The 21,683-nt window shown below is 37.1% G+C and overlaps 1 protein-coding gene across 1 annotated transcript in view; it reads right to left on the minus strand.

Annotated features, from left to right (window-relative positions):
• The window catches only part of LOC114689192 (transmembrane protease serine 11E), a 47,295-nt gene extending 26,316 nt beyond the window's left edge, over positions 1 to 20,979 (minus strand). The window contains exons 1-2 of the mRNA XM_037209129.1: positions 20,896 to 20,979; positions 2,671 to 2,795 (exon numbers count right to left, since the gene is read on the minus strand). Of these exons, the coding sequence (XP_037065024.1) occupies positions 2,671 to 2,795; positions 20,896 to 20,903 (133 nt within the window). The 5' untranslated portion in view covers positions 20,904 to 20,979. The remainder of the gene's footprint in view (positions 1 to 2,670; positions 2,796 to 20,895) is intronic.
• Positions 20,980 to 21,683: the final 704 nt, after the last annotated feature.

Genomic DNA, 21,683 nt, shown 5'->3' on the forward strand with positions numbered 1-21,683 from the left:
TATAGCTATCCATATAGCTGCATTCTTTAGTTTGAAATATTGCTTCTGAAGTTGTAATGTATGAATAAATGGGCCACCTGAGAATTCTGGCAAAACAAAACAATTGTAAATGCAGATTTTTGAATTTCTAAATGTTCCAAGCTGATGCTGATGTAGCCAGTACTCAAACAACGTTAAATAGTAATGTTGTCGGGCGGTGGTGGTGCACGCCTTTAATCCCAGCACTCGGGAGGCAGAGGCAGGTGGATCTCTGTGAGTTCGAGGCCAGCCTGGGCTACCAAGTGAGTTCCAGGAAAGGCGCAAAGCTACAAAGAGAAACCCTGTCTCGAAAAAAACCAAAAAAAAAAAAAAAGTAATGTTATCAAGAAAGTGAGAGGCCCCTTTATTTGCTTAAGCACAGCTTTTTTAAAATTATAGATTGGATCATTTGAATTTGTCATTTGAAGAGGCAAACATGGTCACGATCAGGACTTTCATATGGATCACCCACAGGAACAATTTACATAATCAATATTGTACTCTGCTCTGTAGACTTCAACAGGCTACTAAGCTTTAGTAGTATTTCCAGCTTCTAGCATTATATGCAATCTCTTATAATTTAATGAATATTGAATATGTTAAAAGTATGGATGAACATGAGTTTGTTGATAATTTTCTCACAGGCTTGTAATTTTGCAACTTACAGTGATGTTGGTCACTAACAGATCACCTGACATCCACAGTCCCCAAAAAATGTAAATAGAGCCCCAAAGGCACAGGACAGGAGTTATACAAACAATTCTAAGCTGTTCTAACTTCATAAAGTGAGGCTCAAAGTGATGTCTTTCCAAATCTAGTCACATGTCTTTATTCTGTAACACATCTATTCAGTTTGGCATGTGAGCTCCAGACTGCTCATTGTTTCAGCTGCTTGGTTGTTAGTTTCCATCCCTAGATGGTACATCACACGTCACACATACAAAATAGCAACATACAAGAATCATTGTTTATTCAGGTGTGGTGTGTGGGCATTGGAAGTCATGTGTTACAATTTCTGATCTGATTATTCAAACAGTATGATACAGGAACCAGTTACTGGAAAACATGACCTGGTTTTCAGTTTACACTGTGAGTAAGACCTATAATCTCACAAAACTTGGTTTTGAAGCAGCAAAAGAAATGCTTGAAGAAGTGTTTTTTTCTCACAGAAGTGATCAAGCCTCTGACATTACCAGGGGTTTCTTTTTTTTTTTTTTTGGTTTTTCGAGACAGGGTTTCTCTGTGTAGCTTTGGAGCCTTTCCTGGAACTCACTTGGTAGCCCAGGCTGGCCTCGAACTCACAGAGATCCGCCTGGCTCTGCCTCCCAAGTGCTGGGATTAAAGGCGTGCACCACCACCGTACCAGGGGTTTCTTATGAAACCAGATAATCCTAAAAATATGTCATTTATTTTTATCACTTAGTATTAAGTAAACATTTATAATGAACCTAATATATGCCAGGAATATTCAAATTATTGGAAATATAAAAATGAATAAATCATAGCCTTACACATGCATACAGAAATAACAATGCTTACAACATAATAAGGCTCAGTATTTTCATAACATATTGGCATTGTAATGTTATTTTAGCAAGTCTTTTATATTAAAAATAATCCAGAGAAATTTCTATTATCAAAATATACCCCAATTTTATAGACCTGTGTATGTATAAATGCCACCTCAAAAAATTCTGTTTTAAGCATTGTTTTTCCTTAAACCATCCAAAAGAGATGTATCCACCTTGGTCTGGAAATCAAGATTGTACTTTGTAGACAGTGACAGAAGATAACCAGATTACAGATTCCTCTTTCTCTGTATACAGAAGCAACTGCATCAGATTCCCAATTAAATTAGAATCAAGTGATTAGCTTCTATGGTTTCAAGGTCTTCAATATCAAAACATAATCTAGTCACTCAGGGAGATATTAAAGTAAGAGGTCATAGTTGAGTCAACTAATTAAAACCCAAGGCACAGAACAGGGAAACTTCAGAAGGGTTGTTACATCCTGGAAGAATAGCTCTGTAGTCCCCTGAGTACCTTCTAAATAACAGCAGCTAGCAGTTCATCTGGCAGTGAGAGACCTCATAACCACAAAGTGAACCTCCTCATAATTAACCTCAGCATATCTTGTCCTTTGACATCACTAACATTCCAAGATGAGATTTTAAATAACATGGGCACTTATTTAATAATCCACCATTGTGAATGCCTTTCCAACTTACTTAGTACAAAATAGAGCTTAGCCTTCCATGATATTTCATTGTCTAATTCACTCATTGGAATGTTAAGATTTTGATGAACTAGACTTTTTTAAATAAGGTTGTTGTCCTGTGACCTCAGCTAACTCAAGACATTGTATTCTAGGTAACCTGTGGTCTTCCCCTATTTAAGATCCCTTTATCACTTATCAGCTATTATGAAAAGTTGCATTCTATTCCTAGCAGGAAGTACTGTTCCCTTAAAGATGGAAGAATGGATCCTCCTTGGTTTGTGGAGATTAAAATGAAAAACAAAGCAGTCAAAGTGTTCTTAGCTACACAAATAAATCAAAGTGATGAAGAAACAACCCTCAGGCAAGTCAAAACAGGAAGTTCCATGAGGAAACAGCTGGAGCAAATCACGTGATACCGTGGCATCTGATACTTACTGTATCTGACATAGTGAACGGTGAGTCCAATACACACAGCAAGGACAATCAGGGATAAAAAAGAGATGAGACCGATAACCCAGGGCTCTACACAAGTTCTCTTCCTGGCTCTCACCACAGGTGACCTGAGGAAAGAAGAAAAAAGAGGGATTATGTGGCAGTATAGTTCTTCATCTATACTTTAGGCAAGTTAGGAACATTGAACATTCAGATGGCAGTGTGCTGCCTTGGTTCCCAGCTGCTGAGACAAATCCTGGTTCTGACTACCCAAACTTGGGCAAGTAATTTGACTCTTTCATGCCTTAGTTTCTTTATTTATAAAACAAAGATGATATCAATGGTCCCCATATCCTAGGATTATTAGTAGGGACTAAACACAAGTTCTATATGTAAAATAATGAGAATAGTGCTGGGCTTGTACACAGGGCTTCTGTACGAGTTAGCTAGCATATGTCCAACAAACACTGTATGAGCTACAGAGTAGAGTGCTGTAGAGCTATACATTTAACGTTTGTCTCTAGGCAGTAGAATTTTAAATGGCTTATAAAAATAGAGTAAAGCTTAAACTGCATAACACGCCACAGATCTAATTCCACTTGCCTTCTAATTTTATGATTAAATTCCAAACCTAACCTTGAGAGTGCATGGAAAAGTTTATAGAAGGCCTCCTAAAAACCCTAGTGTTTGAGCTAATAGTTACTGGTAAGCTTCCATGATGTTTTGGAAGCCCTTCCATGTGACATCATCTTTCCCTCAAAGCACAGTCCTAACACCTGATGGTAGAGCAGGCTTTTGTTTGGTTGATTAAATTGCCAACCATTCAGATTATATATTCTAGTTGGTAAGCAAATTCAAATACTAAATAATAATAATAATAATAATAATAATAATAATAATAATAATAATAAATAGTCACTGCTTGGTAAGGCTTTGGGCTATAATGCTGCTTTTTTTTATTTAGCTATTTCTCATGTCTATAAATGGGCTTCTTTCTTTCTAGAATGCTACTCATCCAATATGTGGAAGATGGAGAGAATGTAATGTCCTGGTGGAGGAATTCTGGGTATAGAATCCCATGAAAGAGAATTATACTTCCAGCATTTTCATTACCAGCTCTGACTCAGGTCTAAACCATTCAAATGCTGTTTCTCCACCTATCAATAAGGCACAGGGCACCGCTCCTGTCTACAACACCCCAGTGAGTGCAGGAAGCTTCTTGCAAACTGCAAAGCCTTTACAATAAATACTTTTTACTTATAGAAATAAAGAGAAATCGTTGTTTGGTATAGGACCATCAGGAAATATTATGGCATTGATCTTGCAGCACCATCATTACATCTTTGTGCCTGGACACTGAGGAGGGAAAATTGGTGTTACCATCTTCACAGGATCCTACCTGTCCCAGCTGCTGGGTATGGGATATAGTGTCTAGACCCAAGGGACCCTAGTTGTTTCCCTCCTTTCTTGTTATGATTTTCCCATGGGATGGTAGCCATGGAAACTTCAGTGTTCTCTCCCTGACCTCTTCAATCTCTGGTTCTCCCTTGAGTAGGGTTCCAAACACCTGTTCCTAGAATGGCAATTACTATAACACAAAATACTTTTCCATGAGGTGCTTATTTTTCCATGCGCACTTGTGCCCAAGAAGCTCCCCAGCCTTATTCCTGTTTGTCTATCTCTGAATGCTTGCTATTCATCTGCTGCAGAAGACAGGAGATGCATATAGCAGACGTAAGCAAGACTTTGGGGTTGAAAAAGGGAGGGAAGGTTTTTCAGCAAATGTCTGTGCATGCCAGATAAAGAATATAACTTTACATGTATAGAAATCAGGATAGAATGGCCAACAGTATATGGTTATAATGCTGAGATATGAAATATAAGTTGTATTTGTTTGACAGTGACTTTTTTAATCCAGACAGAAATCCAAGCAAAGCAGTTACTAAGTTGTTGAGTGCAAATCTGCTTGTATTAACATAAAAGTGGCCAATTATCCATTTAGCAAAAATCGTAATGATAATATGAATGAGATGTATTTTACATTCAAATTTTTAAGATAATTATATGGTGTATGCATAATAAAAACATAGGAGGTTCTGAATTATTAGTAGTAAGAAGTAGAATAAGAAATGAACAAAACTTTCATTTGAATCCATGCATGCCTTAGTTTTATGACAGAGTCTGTAAATAATATAGTCTTTTGAATTAAATGGAGAAGAGAAAGAAAAGAAAAATGATAAAGAGAGCTTATAAAGAATTAAAAAATGACTGAGGAAGATCAGGTCTGGAGTGTGTGTGTGTGTGTGTGTGTGTGTGTGTGTGTGTGTGTGTGTACTTCTTTTCACTACCGTGCCAAGGTACCACTCTGGCTTCCTTCCCTGATCCCTGCAATATCTGAGTGGCATGCTTTCTTTGGTGTTAGGGGGCAAGAGAGGGATATCATGGGACAAAGATAGAGAGAATTCAGTCAAAGCAATACAGACAAACAATTTTGAGAGTGTATTTCTACGTGTGGCCACCAACTTCTTTATCCCAGGAGACACACAACTCTCTCATGTTTTCTCAATGTGAAAAACAAGGATTGTTATTCCCCACATCTAACCTGATAAAAAAGTTAAGTCATTTTATTACATTGAATGCTGATGTGAAAAAAAATACAAATATCAGTAGCATTTATCATAATCATTTAAATTATTAATAGTAGTATTGATGCCCACATTAACAAGACATATGCCATTTGAAGCACTGTATCTTCCTTTTCCAATCTATAGCATTGGTTTTCATGCCAATTGACTTGGCTTCTTTTCTCCCTTTATTAAGGTATAATTTATTATTTCTTAGCTACCTTTTTCCCTCAGCAAGTCATTCAGTACTAAACTGCTCCAAAGTAGATATGGTTAGAGAGTGTTCTAAAAACATCCATAAAACAGAGAAATAAATCTGTTTCTCATATCAGTTGGTGTTCCTGTATCAAGTGCATGTTCTGTATCAGGTATCCTATCCAAACACTTCTTTGCTCCTCCAAAACTTAGCTTAATTCGCCTAAATTCACCCTCAGGAAGACTTTTTGAATTCTAATTCCTTCAACAAGTTCAAATCGCCAAATTGCTCTCTAATTTTTCTTGTCATTTGGGGAAATGTATAACTAGTGAGAAGTTGAGTAAATATAGGTGTTAAGGTATAGATACATTTGACTGGCTTTAAATTACTGGGAGACAAGGAATAGACCCAACATTGTGTTGTCCACATCACTTCTTAATATGTCATTTTTAGAGCAGTACTTTAAAGAAAGAAAGAAAGAAAGAAAGAAAGAAAGAAAGAAAGAAAGAAAGAAAGAAAGAAAGAAAGAAAGAAAGAAAGAAAGAAAGAAAGCCAGTGACAGGAAAACGTGAGGGAGCAGGAGAGGCGGAACAGCAAACAGGCCTGCTGGCATGCTGTGGGCGATTACGTAAAGAGAGCGATGTTTGTGAGGCGAGCTTGTCAGAACAAGCGGCTACTTAGCACAGTCAGCACTGTGTTTAGCGCAACAGTGGTTCTCAAATTTCTTGTTCCTTCTCCCTCATGATAAGCTGCGCTGACGTTGTCAGTTCCCACATCTCGGCAGCTCAGTCCAGCCCCGCTGGGCTCACAAGCATGTTCCTGATGTCCATAACTTGGTGACCCTGAAGAATGATCATCAGCTTCTTCAGCCACAGTCTAGCCAGCTTTGGGGGGAAGGTTAAAGTGATTGATCTTTCTGTTTTCTAGGCTGTAGGTTCTCTGCTACAGCTACTCAGTTCTGTCACTATGTCATAAAGCAGCCACAGACAATGCAGAATCAATGCAGGGCACAGCTGTGTCCTGGTACATGTTCATATCTAGAGACCGATATTTAAATATGTTCTAACTGTCAAAATAGTTTATGACCTTTTCCAGTTTGCTTTCAATTATTTAAAAGTGTGAAAACTGTTCTTAGCTAAAACACCATATAAAAGTAAATCATGAATCAGATTGGGTCCCTATAGTTTGCTGTGGTTGTTTAATGGATAGCCTACCAGTCAACACTAATGATCTAGAGTCGTGCCAAATCTGTCCCCTATTCTGCTGCCAATGAACTTGCTCGGGAAATTCCCACCAGTATTTGACTCACACAGCTTGATAACAGTTTTCTCTTCCAGCTCCCTAGTCTGAAACACTCTCTGTTCTAGTAAACTGTCTTTCTACAAGTGCCATGGACAATGGCTTAACCTGCTTAAACCCCATACTGCTTCTCTTAGCAAGCTCTTCCTTATTGCCTCCCATGTAGAGTGTCTTAGAGGCTATCCTTTGCTCACACCCATAAAATGCTTTTGTATATTTAGGAGATGATTTAAAAATTTTCTGCTCTGGTTGCTCTTTTCATCCTGAGCATCATATTGACATCTTTTTGTTTGGGTTTTTGTTAGTTTCATTTGTTTGTCTTTTACATTCCTGGGGATAAGCCTGAGCCTCATCTGTCTGTATGCATTCTTATCCCATGCTCAAGAGTTGCTCATTTTTCAGGAACTGAAGCAAAGTTGACTAAATTAAGTTGCAAAAAACTCATATTTCAATACCACACTATGGTATTAGATCTTTCTCAATGAGCTTGAAGTCCACCTTAGTTCTAGGAAACAACCTGAGATACTGAAGACAAGGAAAGGCAAGTCAGACCTTATTAAGAATAACTGCTGTTTCAGAAAGCCTCGTTAGTAGACCAATCAGGTGTTTATTAGGCCAAGACAGGCAAAGTAACACACCCTCACAGAGTTAAACAAATGCAGTGTAAAAGAATGCAACCCATCTTTGCATCATTAAACAAATGTAACACATCTTTAACTAATATTCTACAATAGGAAGACATCTGATGTAGACCTCTGGTCCCCACAGTTGCACACTCATGAGCATGCACACCTCCACACACATACACCACCCATGAGTGCACACATTAAATTTTTTAGTTAAAAAATAAAAAAAAGCAGGCTTGGTATGGTGATGCACGCTATAATTCCAGCACCCAGGAAGCAGAGACAGGCAGATTTCTGAGTTTAAGGCTCACTTGTTCTACAGAGCCAGTTCTAGGACAGCCAAGTGCACAACAGAGAAATCCTGTCTCAGAAAGCCAAAAATAAAATAGAATAGCAACACATCAACTAACATTTGCTTGGTGTTTACCATGTGTTTGACACCAGCTTAGCTTACAGTGGTGGTTCCCACCCTGTAGGTTGAGACCTCTTTGGAGGTTGCACATCAGATATCTTGCATATCAAATATTTCCATTATGATTCATAACAGTAGCAAACGTACAGTTATGAAGTAGCAACAAAATAGTTTTATGGTTGGAGTCACCACAACATGAGGAACTATATTAAAGGGTCTCAGCCCTAGGAAGGTTGAGAACCTCTAGCTTACATGATTGTGCCTGATTTTTCACCCATGCAAATGAGTGCTTCAGCTGCATTTTATTTTGAGTAAACCATGTATTGTTAGGATACTGATTTTTTAACTCCTTCTGATATTTCTAAAACAAAATTACATAAGGACCCAGGAGAAAAACAAAGCAAAAGGTATACATAGACATAGATAGTGTGCTTATTAATTTTATATCCACTTGACATAAACTATAATTATATGAAAGGAGGAAATCCCAATTGAGAAAAATGCCTCCAATAAGTACTGGCTGCAGGGCATTTTTCTAAAAGCTGAGAGGGCCAAGCCATTGTGGGTGGTGGCATCCCTGGGCTGGTGGTCCAGGGATCTATAAAAAAAGCAGACTGAGCAAGGCATGGGGAACACGCCAGTAAGCAGACACCTCCATGGCCTCTGCATAAGTTCCTGCCTCCAGGTTTCTGCCTTGCTTGAGTTCCTGCCCTACTTGAGTCCTCCTCCCTGCTTTAATGATGCATTGTTATAGAGAACTGTGAGTGAAATAAACCTTTTCCTTCTCAAGTTGCTTTTGGTCATGGTGTTTCATCTCAGCAATGGTAACATTGAGACGGGTAGTATGTTTTCATTGCTATCTTTTAATGTATTAGTGGACTGCTTGCATGCATACACGAGTAACACTTGTTTGCCTGGTGCCTATGGAGACCAGACAGGTCTATAGAGTTTCAGATAGTCATGAGCTATAGTGTGGGGCTGGAAACTGAACTTGATTCCTCTGCAAGAGCAATAAATGCTCTAAACAGTTGAATTGTCTTTCTAGCTGCCATTGTTAATTTTTTAAGAAGAAATTCAAGCAAATTATTCTTATAAAATTGCAAAAAAAAACCATATTTCTATTCCATTTGAAATACCTAAGAAAATCATCTTATTATGTGGATTGAATTACATGTTTAATCCCTATAATGATAATTAATAATAATTCTCATAAAGAAATTGCAATTAAAGCAAGAATATCACTAGTTGCCAAACAATTCTTTCTATTTTATTTTTACAGCATCAATACAAATAAAAGAAAACTGTTTTTTTTTCTTTTTAAAAAATTTATTATTTTATTTGCCTGCGTGTATGTCTATGTGATGGTGTTGTGTAGTTTGATTTTTCTTTTGGGCCGTCAGGTCACAAATAATGACACAGAGACATTAATTATGAAAGCTTTGCCATTAGCTTAGGCTTGTCCCACTAGCTCTTATAACTTAAACTAACCCATATTTTTATTAATCTACATTCTGCCATGTAGATTTTACCTCTCTCCCATTCTGTGTGTCCAACTCCTTCTGTGTCTCGATGGCATCTCAGAAAACTGCTTTTAGTTCCAGCTCTGGGGATTAATTTAAGACCTATATTGGGTAATTGCTCTATAAGTGTTCTTATCATATATATTTTTGTCTCCTACATTGTACCAAACTGATTTAAGATGACTTTTAAAAGTGTGTGTGTGCGCGTGTGTGTGTGTGTGTGTGTGTGTGTGTGTGTGTGTGTGTGTGTAAGAGAGAGAGGGAGGGAGAGTTGTTGTTGCTGTTGCTACTAAATTAAATGTGTGGATAGAAGAAAAAGGTAAATAAGTAAAAATATAAAATGGAAATAGTACTAGAAGTATTTGCATAAAGACATATCCTTGAGTCATGCCACAACACTGGTAGGTTTCTAGAAGACATCCCCCAAACAGGAAAAAAAAAAAAGCAAATTCTGATCTGATATCTTCTTTTCAGCATCCATAAGGAAAAGGCAGCACAGGTGTTCAGCAACACCATTATTAGACCTTCATAAAAAAGCATGTTGTACAATGCAATTAACTTCAGTCTCTATTATTAACATCTAAACAAAAAGAGCTGCAGAACACTCTTATTAATTCCCTCAGTACTGGCAGTGTCAATAACAGTTCATTAAAAGTAATTTGATAGCAAAGGGGCTATATTAAACCATTCAGACACAAAGACCTTCAATCAGTTTTAAAAATATCTGACCAGCGAGGACACCATGAGAACATGACCCACAGAATCAACTAAGCAGAGCTCACAGGGACTCGCAGAAACTGAGATGACAATAGGGATCCAGCACGGGTCTGAGCTAGGTCCTCTGCATGTTTATTAGCTTGGTGTTCTTGTGGGACCCCTAGCAGCAGGAATAGAGGCTATCTCTAATTATTTTGCCTGCTCTTGGGACCCTTTTCCTCCTACTGGGTTGCCTCATCCAGCCTTGATATGAGGGTTTGTGCCTAGCCTTACTGTGATTTGTTATGCCATATTCAGTTGATATCCCTGGGAGGCCTGCCTTTTTTTTTTTTTTTTTAAGGGAAATAGAGGAGGAGTGGATCTGGTGAAGAGGGGAGTTTCAGGGAGTAGGCGGTACTGGAGGGGTGGAGATAGGGGAAACTGCAGTCAGAATGTAATGTATGTAAAGAATAAAAATTTAAATTTAAAAAGATTTGACAAGGCTTTCATAATTATTACTGGAATGGCTTTAGAAACACTATCATATTATACAATAACTAAAGATTATTGGAATAATAGGCATAAAAGTAGGCTTTAAAAATATCATGTTGTTTGATAAACAAATTCTAAGACGTTATTTTAACAGAAAACCCTATAGTATATTAACTATTATCTTAGGCAAGCCTTAGATTATTTAACCAACCACAAAACTCAGGTGATATTTCTTTACAGTAATTCTGGCAAGATTGGAAGTGGTAGCATCAGACTTTGATAGACAGTTTATGTAAATGCCAGTAGTGACTCCACAGTAGGTACTTGATCTGACCTGTATGACCCTGCCATCAATGTCATTATAAACTTCTCAACCCTATATAGGTTACAACTTAGGTTGCCACAAATTGGAATGCATGTTGACATTTTGCCCTACCTCTAGAAATTTATAATTATGGATAAATGAGGCAAAAAATAAAAAATGTCATTGAATAGTTAGGTATAGAATTATACAGATGTTGATCTATTGTAAGCTTTAGTACCACCAATGTTTACTTCCCTCATACTCTTCTGTTCAAGATAATAAATTGGCATGGGGGAACTTTAAAAGTCACAGTTGGCTACAGCAGGACAAACAAAGCATGCCATGGCAGCCAGAGCTGGGAGACTGTACCTCTAAAATGGGGTGGGGCAAGAATTATCAGGCATGCCTATGCTACTGTGTGTGGAGGGGGATATGGAAGGAAGGGTGAGGAATCTGAGCTGGAGACCTCCCTTCGCTGCTAACACGGAGCTTCAGACATTCAAACACTTTCTGTAATGTTTCTATATTTCTACCAACTCTCCATTTAGACTTTTGACTTCAGTCCCCCTGGGAGACCTTGATTGATAAGGTGAACTGGCAGTGAACTTGAAGACAAGTGACCTGGATCTTAGTCTTACTTGGAACAGAAATCTGAATGAATATTCAACACCATAGTAGTGCAAGCATCCCAGCCAGCCTCTTGCAGTATGATGTCATATACTCTATTTTCTTGAGAATCAAGGGAATACATAGAAATTTACCTTAGTGTCAAAATCAATCAAAATTAATGCTAACTACCTCACACAATCCAGAAATAATGTTTAGCAACATTAAAAGCAATCTTCAATGTATTAATCAGTCTTCATATAATATTTCAAATGTACTGCTTTTCTGTTGACTACAATATTGGAAAATTTGACCTAATTTGCAGCAAGCTAAGAGACTTAAGAGACTACAAGTCATCTTTTCTTGATTTTACCAATAGCTTTAATTTTAGGAAACAGGTGTAAGAGGGATATTAAGAAACTTTTATCTTTCATTTTTACCACTTCTCTACTGGTCAATGTTTTTTAAGCTACTGTAAATTGTGTTTTCCATCAATTCAAAATAAAAGCCCCTGAAAATATTGCATGGACAAAGATCAATTAAGTATCAAATCTGTGAAAAGCTTTTAATTATTTTAATTGTTTTAATTATTTGCTGTCTAAACTAGTTTTGAAATTTTCTAAGTTATGCCCTGATAAAGTTTAACATTGGGATTGGCAGGTGGAACATAAGCTATGCCCTGTGCTCTAGGCACCATTTTCCAGGAAAGCAGAGTAACCCATCACCAAGGATTCCCCAAACAACGTACAAACTCCTGTGCATGCTGAAACCTTGTTTGAATTATCTTAGCAATAAGCATGTAATTAGAAAATTATGGGCCCTATTTATCTTTATATGATTGTTCAAAGTAAATTTACCTAATTAATAAATGTCTTGCCACAAATAGTAACCTGTAACATAGGTCGACTAAAATTTAAATTTCAAGTTGATTGAAAGATTTGTGAAGTAGATCATTACACACTCAATTATGCTTCAAAGTATTAGCATTTTAATAATAACACATTAATATCCTCAAATTCTTATTAAAATAAGATAGATTTTTTTCCCATGTACATCAATACCCTGAAATTACAAGGGAAGGATTTTAATCAGAAGAACCCAGTAATTATAATTAGCAGCATCCATGACTTTAATTTATATCTAGATACTCATAGCTATCAAATCTATAGCTGTGACTCAGCTTCTGAACTTTAGAGTCAGATATCTCCCACCCATCCCCATCCCCGCTTTCTCTTTATCACTCTGCTGGAGGTAGAGACTTCTAGATACCTATCTCAAGGATTTGTCTTTTTCCTTAATAAATAAATCCTTGATAATTATCTAGGGAACATGACGACCTGCAGAATAAATGTGTTCTTTACTGATATGAGCCACCATTTGAAGCCAGGTCTGATCGGATAGGCCTGTAATTCCAAATACTCAGAAGCTAGAATCCTTGATAATTAAATAGGGAACATGACAACCTGCAGAATGAATGTGTTCTTTATTGATATGAGCCACCATTTGAAGCCAGGCCTGATCACATAGGCCTGTAATTCCAAATAAACGCAGAAGCTAGCCTGAAAAGCTTCATGAAACCCTGTCTCTAACTTTAAAAAATAAAATGAAGTCCGGAGAGACAGCCCAGCGGTCAAATACTTACTTAGAATGTTTGAGGCCCTAGATCCAATCCTCAGTGCCACAAAAGGAGAGAAGGAGAGATAAAGAGGGAGAAAACTCATCGTATGAATGAGTAGACACCAAATAAATCTACTAGAACACTGACTTACATGTCATAACTAGAATACACGTTAATCAATTAAGTATAAGTTCCTGCTTTAGAAAATATGTGCTAATTTTGGTAGAGCAGCATTATAAAAAGAGCCTAGATACCTAATTTTCACCTTCTCCTCCCACAGCTGCCAGCCTCCAGACCTGTTTTACACTAAACAAATGAAATTTCATAATCTTCTGTTATTCTTACCCTGTGGTTCCTAGTTAAGTCTGATACGACTGCGATATACTTGTGGTAAAGTAATTACCATTTTATGTCATATTTAGGAAAAAAGAACCCCAAGATGGACTGTTTGTAACTTTCTGGAAGATTCTGTATCAGAAAAAGAGAATATTTTTATTTAATGTCTTCTGAAATACAAATAATAAATTTAGTAGTAACATTCCAAAACAGCAAAGTCCTAATTAAGAATCTCCTCGTTACAGCACATGGTCAAAGATGAGGGTTTTGAAGATTAATCCCCCTGGCTCTTATCTTGCCTGGCCTGATCTAATGGTGGCCACAGCTGCAATCTGATAACCCCTTTCCTCTAACTGCAGCCCTTGGCCATCCCCCACAATGTTACCTCCAAGCCACCATACCCATTACTGTTCATTCTAGGGCATTTTACTGCCCTTTGTTTTATGGCCCACAGTAGAATCTATCATAGTAGCGTTTCCCTGTGCATTTGAGAAGAATTGGTACTCTGCCTTTTTTGAGTAGAGGGTATGCTATGGGTCAATAAGGTCAAATTGTTTCAATTTTCAGGTTCTCTGTCTCTTACCTGAGTTTCTGTCAACTTGTTCTGTCATATAGTGATAGGGAAGAGTTGATACCTCCAGGAGTTACTGTGGATTTGCCTATTTTACCCTTCAGCACTGTCTGTTTTATTTATCTGAACCTCTGTTCTGTAACAGGGGTAAACACATTCTGGAATGCTATCTTTTGGGTGAGTTTAGCCTTTTATGCCCAATTAATTTCCTCATTCTAAAGTCTGCTTTCTCTAAAATTAATATACATACTTACATATAGCTTTTGATTAGTGTTTGCTTGATATTTGGGTTTCCTATCATATGTTTAACTTTTCTATATTATCATATTTAGAGTGGGTTCCTTCTAGAAGGAAAATAGGTCTTCTTTTTCTCCTTTTCTTAATCTCATCTGAAAAATCTCTTTCAGCATGTATTTTTAAAATTACATTCACTCATTTGCAGGGAAGGGTATACACACCATGCGTATGGAGATCAGAGGACAACTCACAGAAGTCAGTGCTTTCCTTCTATTAAGTGTACCCTGGGAATTAAACTCAGGACACCAGGCTTGGCACAGGGCCTCTACCCACTGAGTTCCCCTCCAGCCCTATCTTCAGTATTTAGACCAGCGGTTCTCAACCTGTGAGTTGCAACCCCTTTGGCGGTCAAACAACTCTTTCACAGGGGTCACCTAAGACCACCCTATATGTCATATATTTACATTATGATTCATAACAGTAGCAAAATTAAAGTTATGAAGTAGCAACAAAATTAATTTTATGATTGGGAGTCACCACTTCATGAGGAACTCTATTAAAGGGTGGCAGCTTTAGGAAGGTTGAGAACCACTGATTTAGACCACATACATTCAATGTGATTATTGATGCATTATATTCAGATCATTTTACTTTAAAATCTCTATACTATTGTAAATTCTCCTTTAAACGCTCATGTGTATTTTAAAGACCTTAAGAAAATAATGTATTCTATATATTCAAAAATAATAATAATAATCTCCTGTTACAAGCTCTGAAACTTCAAGCTAATGGTTTCCATTCTCTTACCTGGTAGATTAAGACATGGGCTTTTTGGCGATGAACAGCCTGGGTTTGTCCCTTACAGTACTCTTCATTAGCTAGGTGACCTTGGGGAAGTTGCTTGCCTCCCTGAGTCTACATTTTCCCACCAACAAATTGAACCAATGTTATAAACCAATTCATAAGATTCATCCAACATCAAATGGCAAACATTTGTAAAGGTGCTGGTCCTTTTTCAAGCAAACACTAAATACTCAGTGATTGTCAGCCATTGTCATTATTTCTTCCATAATATGAAATCAGTTTTCTCTTCCAGTGGCCTCACATGTGCATGAGGGTTCATGGAAGGAAGACAGAGGAACCTCCCAGACCTGGTCCTAATCCATCCACAGCAATTCTTTTCTTGATACTGGAGACCCGCTTTAGGCATAGAGCCATTAGATTTGTAAAAATAATTGCAGAAAAGCATCCATCTTGAGGTCAATACTGTGCTAGGCTCTGAGTAGTCATACAGCTACCTCCTGTTAGCCAAGGTGTGTATAGTGCAAGCATTAGAGCTCTTTGAATTCCCAGAGCCAGAGGTAGGAAATGAGTGACCAAGTGCTTAACAATGGCTTGACTGTACTGCATGTTTGAATGACTGTTTTACAGTGTCATAGGTGTATATTAATTAACTGGATTTGAATTTTTCTTGATTAAAAAAGTTGAGATGTAAAGGTGAATGAATTCCATGAAAAGACAAGGAAAATTAACCCTGCTTAGGCAAGGTAGGACTTAGGAATCCAAGGTTGATGGCATGACAGAGACAGAAGTATAACACAGAGCTGGGGTAGAACATGTGTGTTAAACCTTCAATTCCACCACCCATCACTGACTCAGAGATTTGGAAGACTCAGTCCTACCAATCTTTAGTTTCCCTGTGTGTACTGCCATCTAATATTAAAATTAGTTTTCTCACTGGATTGTTAGAAGGCAACAAATGACAACATCTATGTTGGAATCTCTGTCTATCCGGGAGTGTCTTTATTTCCCCTGCATGTGTCTTCCTGGCATTTTATGACATATGGACTGACAAGCTTTCTATATTCAGTCTAACTTTATAAAATAGACTTTCAGTTAACCAGGAGGAATAAGCACCAGAGAGCTACCACATGGCAACTACATTTAATAACAATGGATCATATGCATGAAACATACTGAGGGTAGATTTTACCTGTTCTCACTAAAAAATAATAATCTATGTGAAGTACTGTAATGTTCATTTGCTCAATTTAACCATCCTATAATGTGTAGGTATTTCAAATCAACATGTATATAATAAATGTATAATGTTAATTTTTAAGAGGGCCATTTATTTTTATTCAGGTTCTAACAGTATTAGTCATAACAACAGTTCCCGGGCCATGTAGTTAGCCCACACTAATCTATCTCTCCTCCTAAACTATGCACAGTACACAGGTGCACTGGGAGGTCAGATTCTATCTCTAGTACTGACTGACTCACCTATTCCTGTGGCCATATGCAAATTAGTTAATCTTGCTCTGTTCCCTTTACAGAATGGAATTTCTGTGTTTCCTGCTGCAGAGGCTAATTTTGGAGGACGTTTATTGGATAACTGAATCATTCTTTCAAAGTTTTTCTATCTCTTAACACAGTAAGACAGTTAAACTGGTCATAGAGGACCCACATAGATTAACAGAGAGGCCCAGTAAGGATGGGTCAGTATTGCAATTAAAATGTAGGTTTTGGTGTCTTACAGACCTGTGTTCCTTTTCATTTCTGTCATTTATTACCAGTTGAAAAACAATGATATGTCTCTGAGCCTCCATTTCCCCATCTATAGAATGGGTACAATACAACCATGGGTTGTTATGAAGATTAAACACAAAGTAATGTTTTAAGATGGTAGCTGTCACATAGTATACTCAAATAATAGCAATTATTATTTTGTCATGTGCTGACTCACAGTTTAACTTTAGACAAAGTTCAAAATCCCTCTGGGTTTACTTATTCAGCTTCAAAATACGTATGCCATCTGACATCTTCAGATGAAACGTTTGCAAGATAAAATTTAATGATGCTTCAGTGGTATTTTGGATTTCCCTGAAACTAGTTAATTATCTTAGAATTACTATTTGAAAACCCCGAGAACTCACCCTCCCACGCAAGCCATGTGTGTACCTGGAGAAAGGTCAGGCTTGCAGGTCCTGGCATGATGTCTTAGTGCCTCTGCAGCCCACTTTCATTCTCAGCCTTCAGTCCTCCTGACCCCTAATCTACTGATCTCAGACTTGTGAGATTATTTACATTTCCTGCCCATTATCCTCAATTAAGTAGCTCCCAGAAAAGATGTTGGAATGAATTCTATCTTATTCTGTTTTGTTGAGCTGAGGTTTCACTATATTGCCCAGGATGTCCACGATCTCTTGAACCCAAACAATCCTACAACCTCAGCTTGAATACCACCCCATCCAACTTGAGTAACTATTAATATAGTTCTTCAAAACACTAACACTGATAGAGCTATTGAACATCCATGGAACCCATTTTTCCACAAAGTATCTCAGGAGAACTATTCCACAACTGCTGAGTATAGAATGCTTTCCAATTTGGGTATAAAACTCAGGGCTGATGTTTCAAATTGTCCCCTCTTTAAAATGACCAATCTTATTTCAGAAGAAACGACAGTCACGGTTAATTTTAACCAATGAACTCATTTATGGAAAACAGTGATGTAATCTAAATGCTATGCTCACAGTCACTGGTCACCTTTAAGACAATAGGGAAATTAGGTCACGTGTTCATTTTATAGAAGACAAATTCTAGACATTAGTAAGATAGTGGATTCTTTAAAGATGTTTAGAAACCCATACATGAAAGCCTCTCCTCAGCACATGTGTAGACAATTTCATGTTGGCTTTACATACCATCTGTCTCTTGACCTATGTATTTATATTTTATCCATGTAGATATATGGGGATTTTTTTTCCATTTCTGTCAGGCTCTCCAATGACTGAAGGGTCCTTCAGTAACCACCTGTGCTAGACACTCTGTTGTAGGTAAACGGGCCTGGAATTCCAGACCACAAATGCAGGTGCTGGGTCCCACAGTGAGCCTGGACCATGTATTTGTACCGCACCACCTTATCTTTTAAAAGAGGTGATAACAATAAACACTTAGAAGAGTGATTATTTATTATATCCACTTGCTCAATGGGATACATTTTACAAGATACACAATCTGAATCCACATAGGGCTTATCCCAACGAGAACTTACTACAGCTTTTTCTATGGACAGCACTGTTCTCAGCTGAAAGAGAAATGAGTGCGTGTTAAACCCTTGTAGCCCAGACATGTCGCAATCTGAACCTACCTGTCAATGAAAAATCCTTTCAATGTCACTACTGACTAATTTCTGGGTGTGGTGCAGTTTTACGGTGAAGTTTTTCCTGTAAACAAACCTATTTTGAAGATAAAAAAAAAATAAGGCCTGCTTTCCTGTTGGACATGAACTATTCAAATATGTCTGCCCCCTCCCTTCAGTTTCCACACCTTCTGAAATGACCCCCGTCTGCAGTCATCACCATGCTGCACAAATAAGTGCTCGTCTTCCTTGAAGGGAAAGGTGGCTAGGGAGAGAGACCTCTCATTAAGATACGATTATTTCAATTGGAACAAAGCAAAGGGTGATTCTTTTTAATAACAACTGTTTCATTAATGCTTTGTGGGGTTTTTTTTCAGCCTCACATATTCCTTTCTTTTTCATGTCTACACTATATTGTTTTTTTTTTCTCTCAAATGTAAGGGAGTTGAGATTTCCTTTGGGCAAGTGTTTAATATGTGTTCCAACCACAGATTTATTAGGCTTTATGGCATGGGGCCAAATAACTCTACTTTTATTAAGTGCTTATTGATTCTAATGGGAGGGTGTATAGGGGCTCTCTGAGAAGTAGTTTGTAAGTAAAAATTAAAGTTGTATATTTTGTTTCACTTGAATAGTACTCATTTCACCTTCAGCTATTTAAAAAGTCTAGACAGTAATCCCTATAAGTTTGATCCACTTACTTTTAATTTTCATTACCATCAGTTACTAGTTAACATATTTAAGAAAATAAAAATATTCAAGAAATATCCTCTCCTCTTCCCAAGCCTCCTCCTATAAGCTTACACGTGAGGATTTAGTTGACTTTCTTCTGTGTGTGTTTATAAAACCCATGTGTTGATTTCTTCATGCTCAAAAAATAATATAACATAACTATTTGAAGAAAATTGAAGGGTAAGAGAAAAATCTTTACCCAGTCCAAATTATTTCTTACCCTTAAATTTCTTAAATAATGATTCTTATTTAGGTGGAATAGGGAGCAGACTGTCAGAATTTGGCTAAAGAAGAAGGTGAAGAAAATACAACTGTCCAGCTATATCTTCTAAGCTCTAGTATGAGCCAAAGTCCTCAAACAGAAATTATCAACATATACTTATTCCTATGTCTTCAAAGCAGCCCTGTGGAAAATGTGTGTAACAATCCCAGTCCCTTTCCACCTCAGCCCAGTCCCTTGATATCTCATCCAGTATTGCCCTCGTTCTCACAAGTTTGCTTATCAGTCATAAAACCTTCAGATGGGGAAGATTTTTTGATTGTTAGTTGGTTTGGAATTTTTTTGTTTGTTTACTTGAGAGGTGATCTCATCTATTCTGAAACAAGACTTTTGAAAATCAGCACATCTTTTGTTTTAAATTAGAGATAAATTATAGAAAAGGAATTCACTGTAATATTTCCTTCATTGTAGCTTCTCTGTGTGTTTAGAATCAAATTCAAATCCAGTCAGATCTAACACAGACAAGATCTGGAAACTAGTACGGTGAATGTGATAGAGACTTTCTTGAGATACTGTTTTCTATAATAATATTCTTAAAGTGAATGAAAAGTAAAAGAATAGATACAACAAGCATCATGGTTATCAAAAATGCTTGTAAAAGGCAGATATCACTATATTTTCAAGATCTGTAGCTCTTAGTTGCCTCTTTGAGATATTAGAAGAATATCTAACTTCTTATAAAATACATGTAGAATTTCTACCGGTGACAAAATCAGGCTTTTTCCTTATGCAGTGAAGTCACAGATTTCACTGAAATTTTTATATTTTCTTCTCAAAGTGTTAAAGATACTCAACAAGTATAAAACAAAAGGGATTTATCAACATTTATCTTCGAGAAAATAAATTTTAATATAAAATTAAATAAGATTATTTTGATTCCAAATTAGTAGACTAAAATTTTGTTACTATTTAGGTTCTGACATTGAAAGAAAACAATAGAGACATTTATTGTGGTCAGATATATTGGAATTTGATGTGTCTGTGGTGCTCAGGATTGAAACCAGTCTCTGACCAGCCAGGTAAATGCTCTACCCCTGAACTACTACATCTCCATCACTAGATTTATTTTCAAAATCTAATTATGGCAATTTAGCTATTCAAAGCAGCCATCTTAAATTGCTTCTTATTCTTTCAAAATTTCATACTTTTTAATTTTATACTTTTTAATATTAGACTTAGAGAAGTAAACAACTTTAACCCACATGAGCTCACATTTACATTTCTTATATATACTTTATGAAATGAGTATATTTTCTCATAAGACCCACAAACCCTAAACAAGAAAAACATAGTATTCTTCCCCAAACAAGCAAACTAAGAATATCAGTACATCACTGTCTCCTTTACATTTTGGAAAACTCTTCGGAACATGAACAGAGAGAGAGGGAACACTCCTAGAGAAAGAACAAGAACCTACTTGACACGATGCCATGTATAAAACCTTAAGTATAGTCAGCTGGAGACCCAAGAGTCCTTGGGTGCCTCACACCACTGCAGACTGCAAGTTCCTGGGTAGAAGGGAGACCTGGACTCACCGATGCATCGCTGACTAGCAAGATCCGAGTCCTGTGGTGACCGGTCCGCGACTGAGCATGTGCATCAGCTCACCCGTGGCTTTGTAGGCTAAAGTGAGGTGAAGAAAGAAGTCACTGATGATCCATAGAGAACCAGTCTGACAAGTCTTGGCTAGTGTGGAGATTATTCGTGCGACTAATGCAACAGACATTTTTTTATAGAGAGCAACAACAAGAATAATTTATAAGCACTTTCTAGGAGTAAGGACTTGTAAGCCATTGTCTTGAACTGCTTTTAAAACATTAACATGACGGAATTTTTAGGATGTCCAGTTGTTTAAATGTATAAACAGGCAAAATTAGGAGTTATCCTTCTCAGCCTCCTCGAGTTTCCAGGCTTAATTAAGTTAAATGAACGGCCCGACAGGGACTAACACCAGTATTTTTTTTTTTTAAAGTAAGCTGACACATTTTCTTCTCAGTCAAGCATATAAATGAAAGTTTCCCTTCGGAATTAACTATAAGCCAGGTGTTGGAAATACATCAAAGATGGAAAAACATTAACATCTTAAAACTATGTGTCATTGTTGTTCTAGAAAAGTCAAGCCATTTACAAATACTAATCCCCACTTAAGGCAGTCTATTTCTTTCCTTTTTTTAGAATCTGGCACATTGCCTAACTCACTATGTTATTTATCTCAAAAAAACAAATAAAACATATCTGTCAGTGTGTTCTTGTAAACAGAATGTAAGACTCTATATGTTTGCTTGAGACATTATCCGCAAATTGCTTTCTCTAATCCCCATAA

The sequence above is a fragment of the Peromyscus leucopus genome, chromosome 10 (genome assembly GCF_004664715.2).
Source record: "Peromyscus leucopus breed LL Stock chromosome 10, UCI_PerLeu_2.1, whole genome shotgun sequence".
Taxonomy (NCBI): domain Eukaryota; kingdom Metazoa; phylum Chordata; class Mammalia; order Rodentia; family Cricetidae; genus Peromyscus; species Peromyscus leucopus.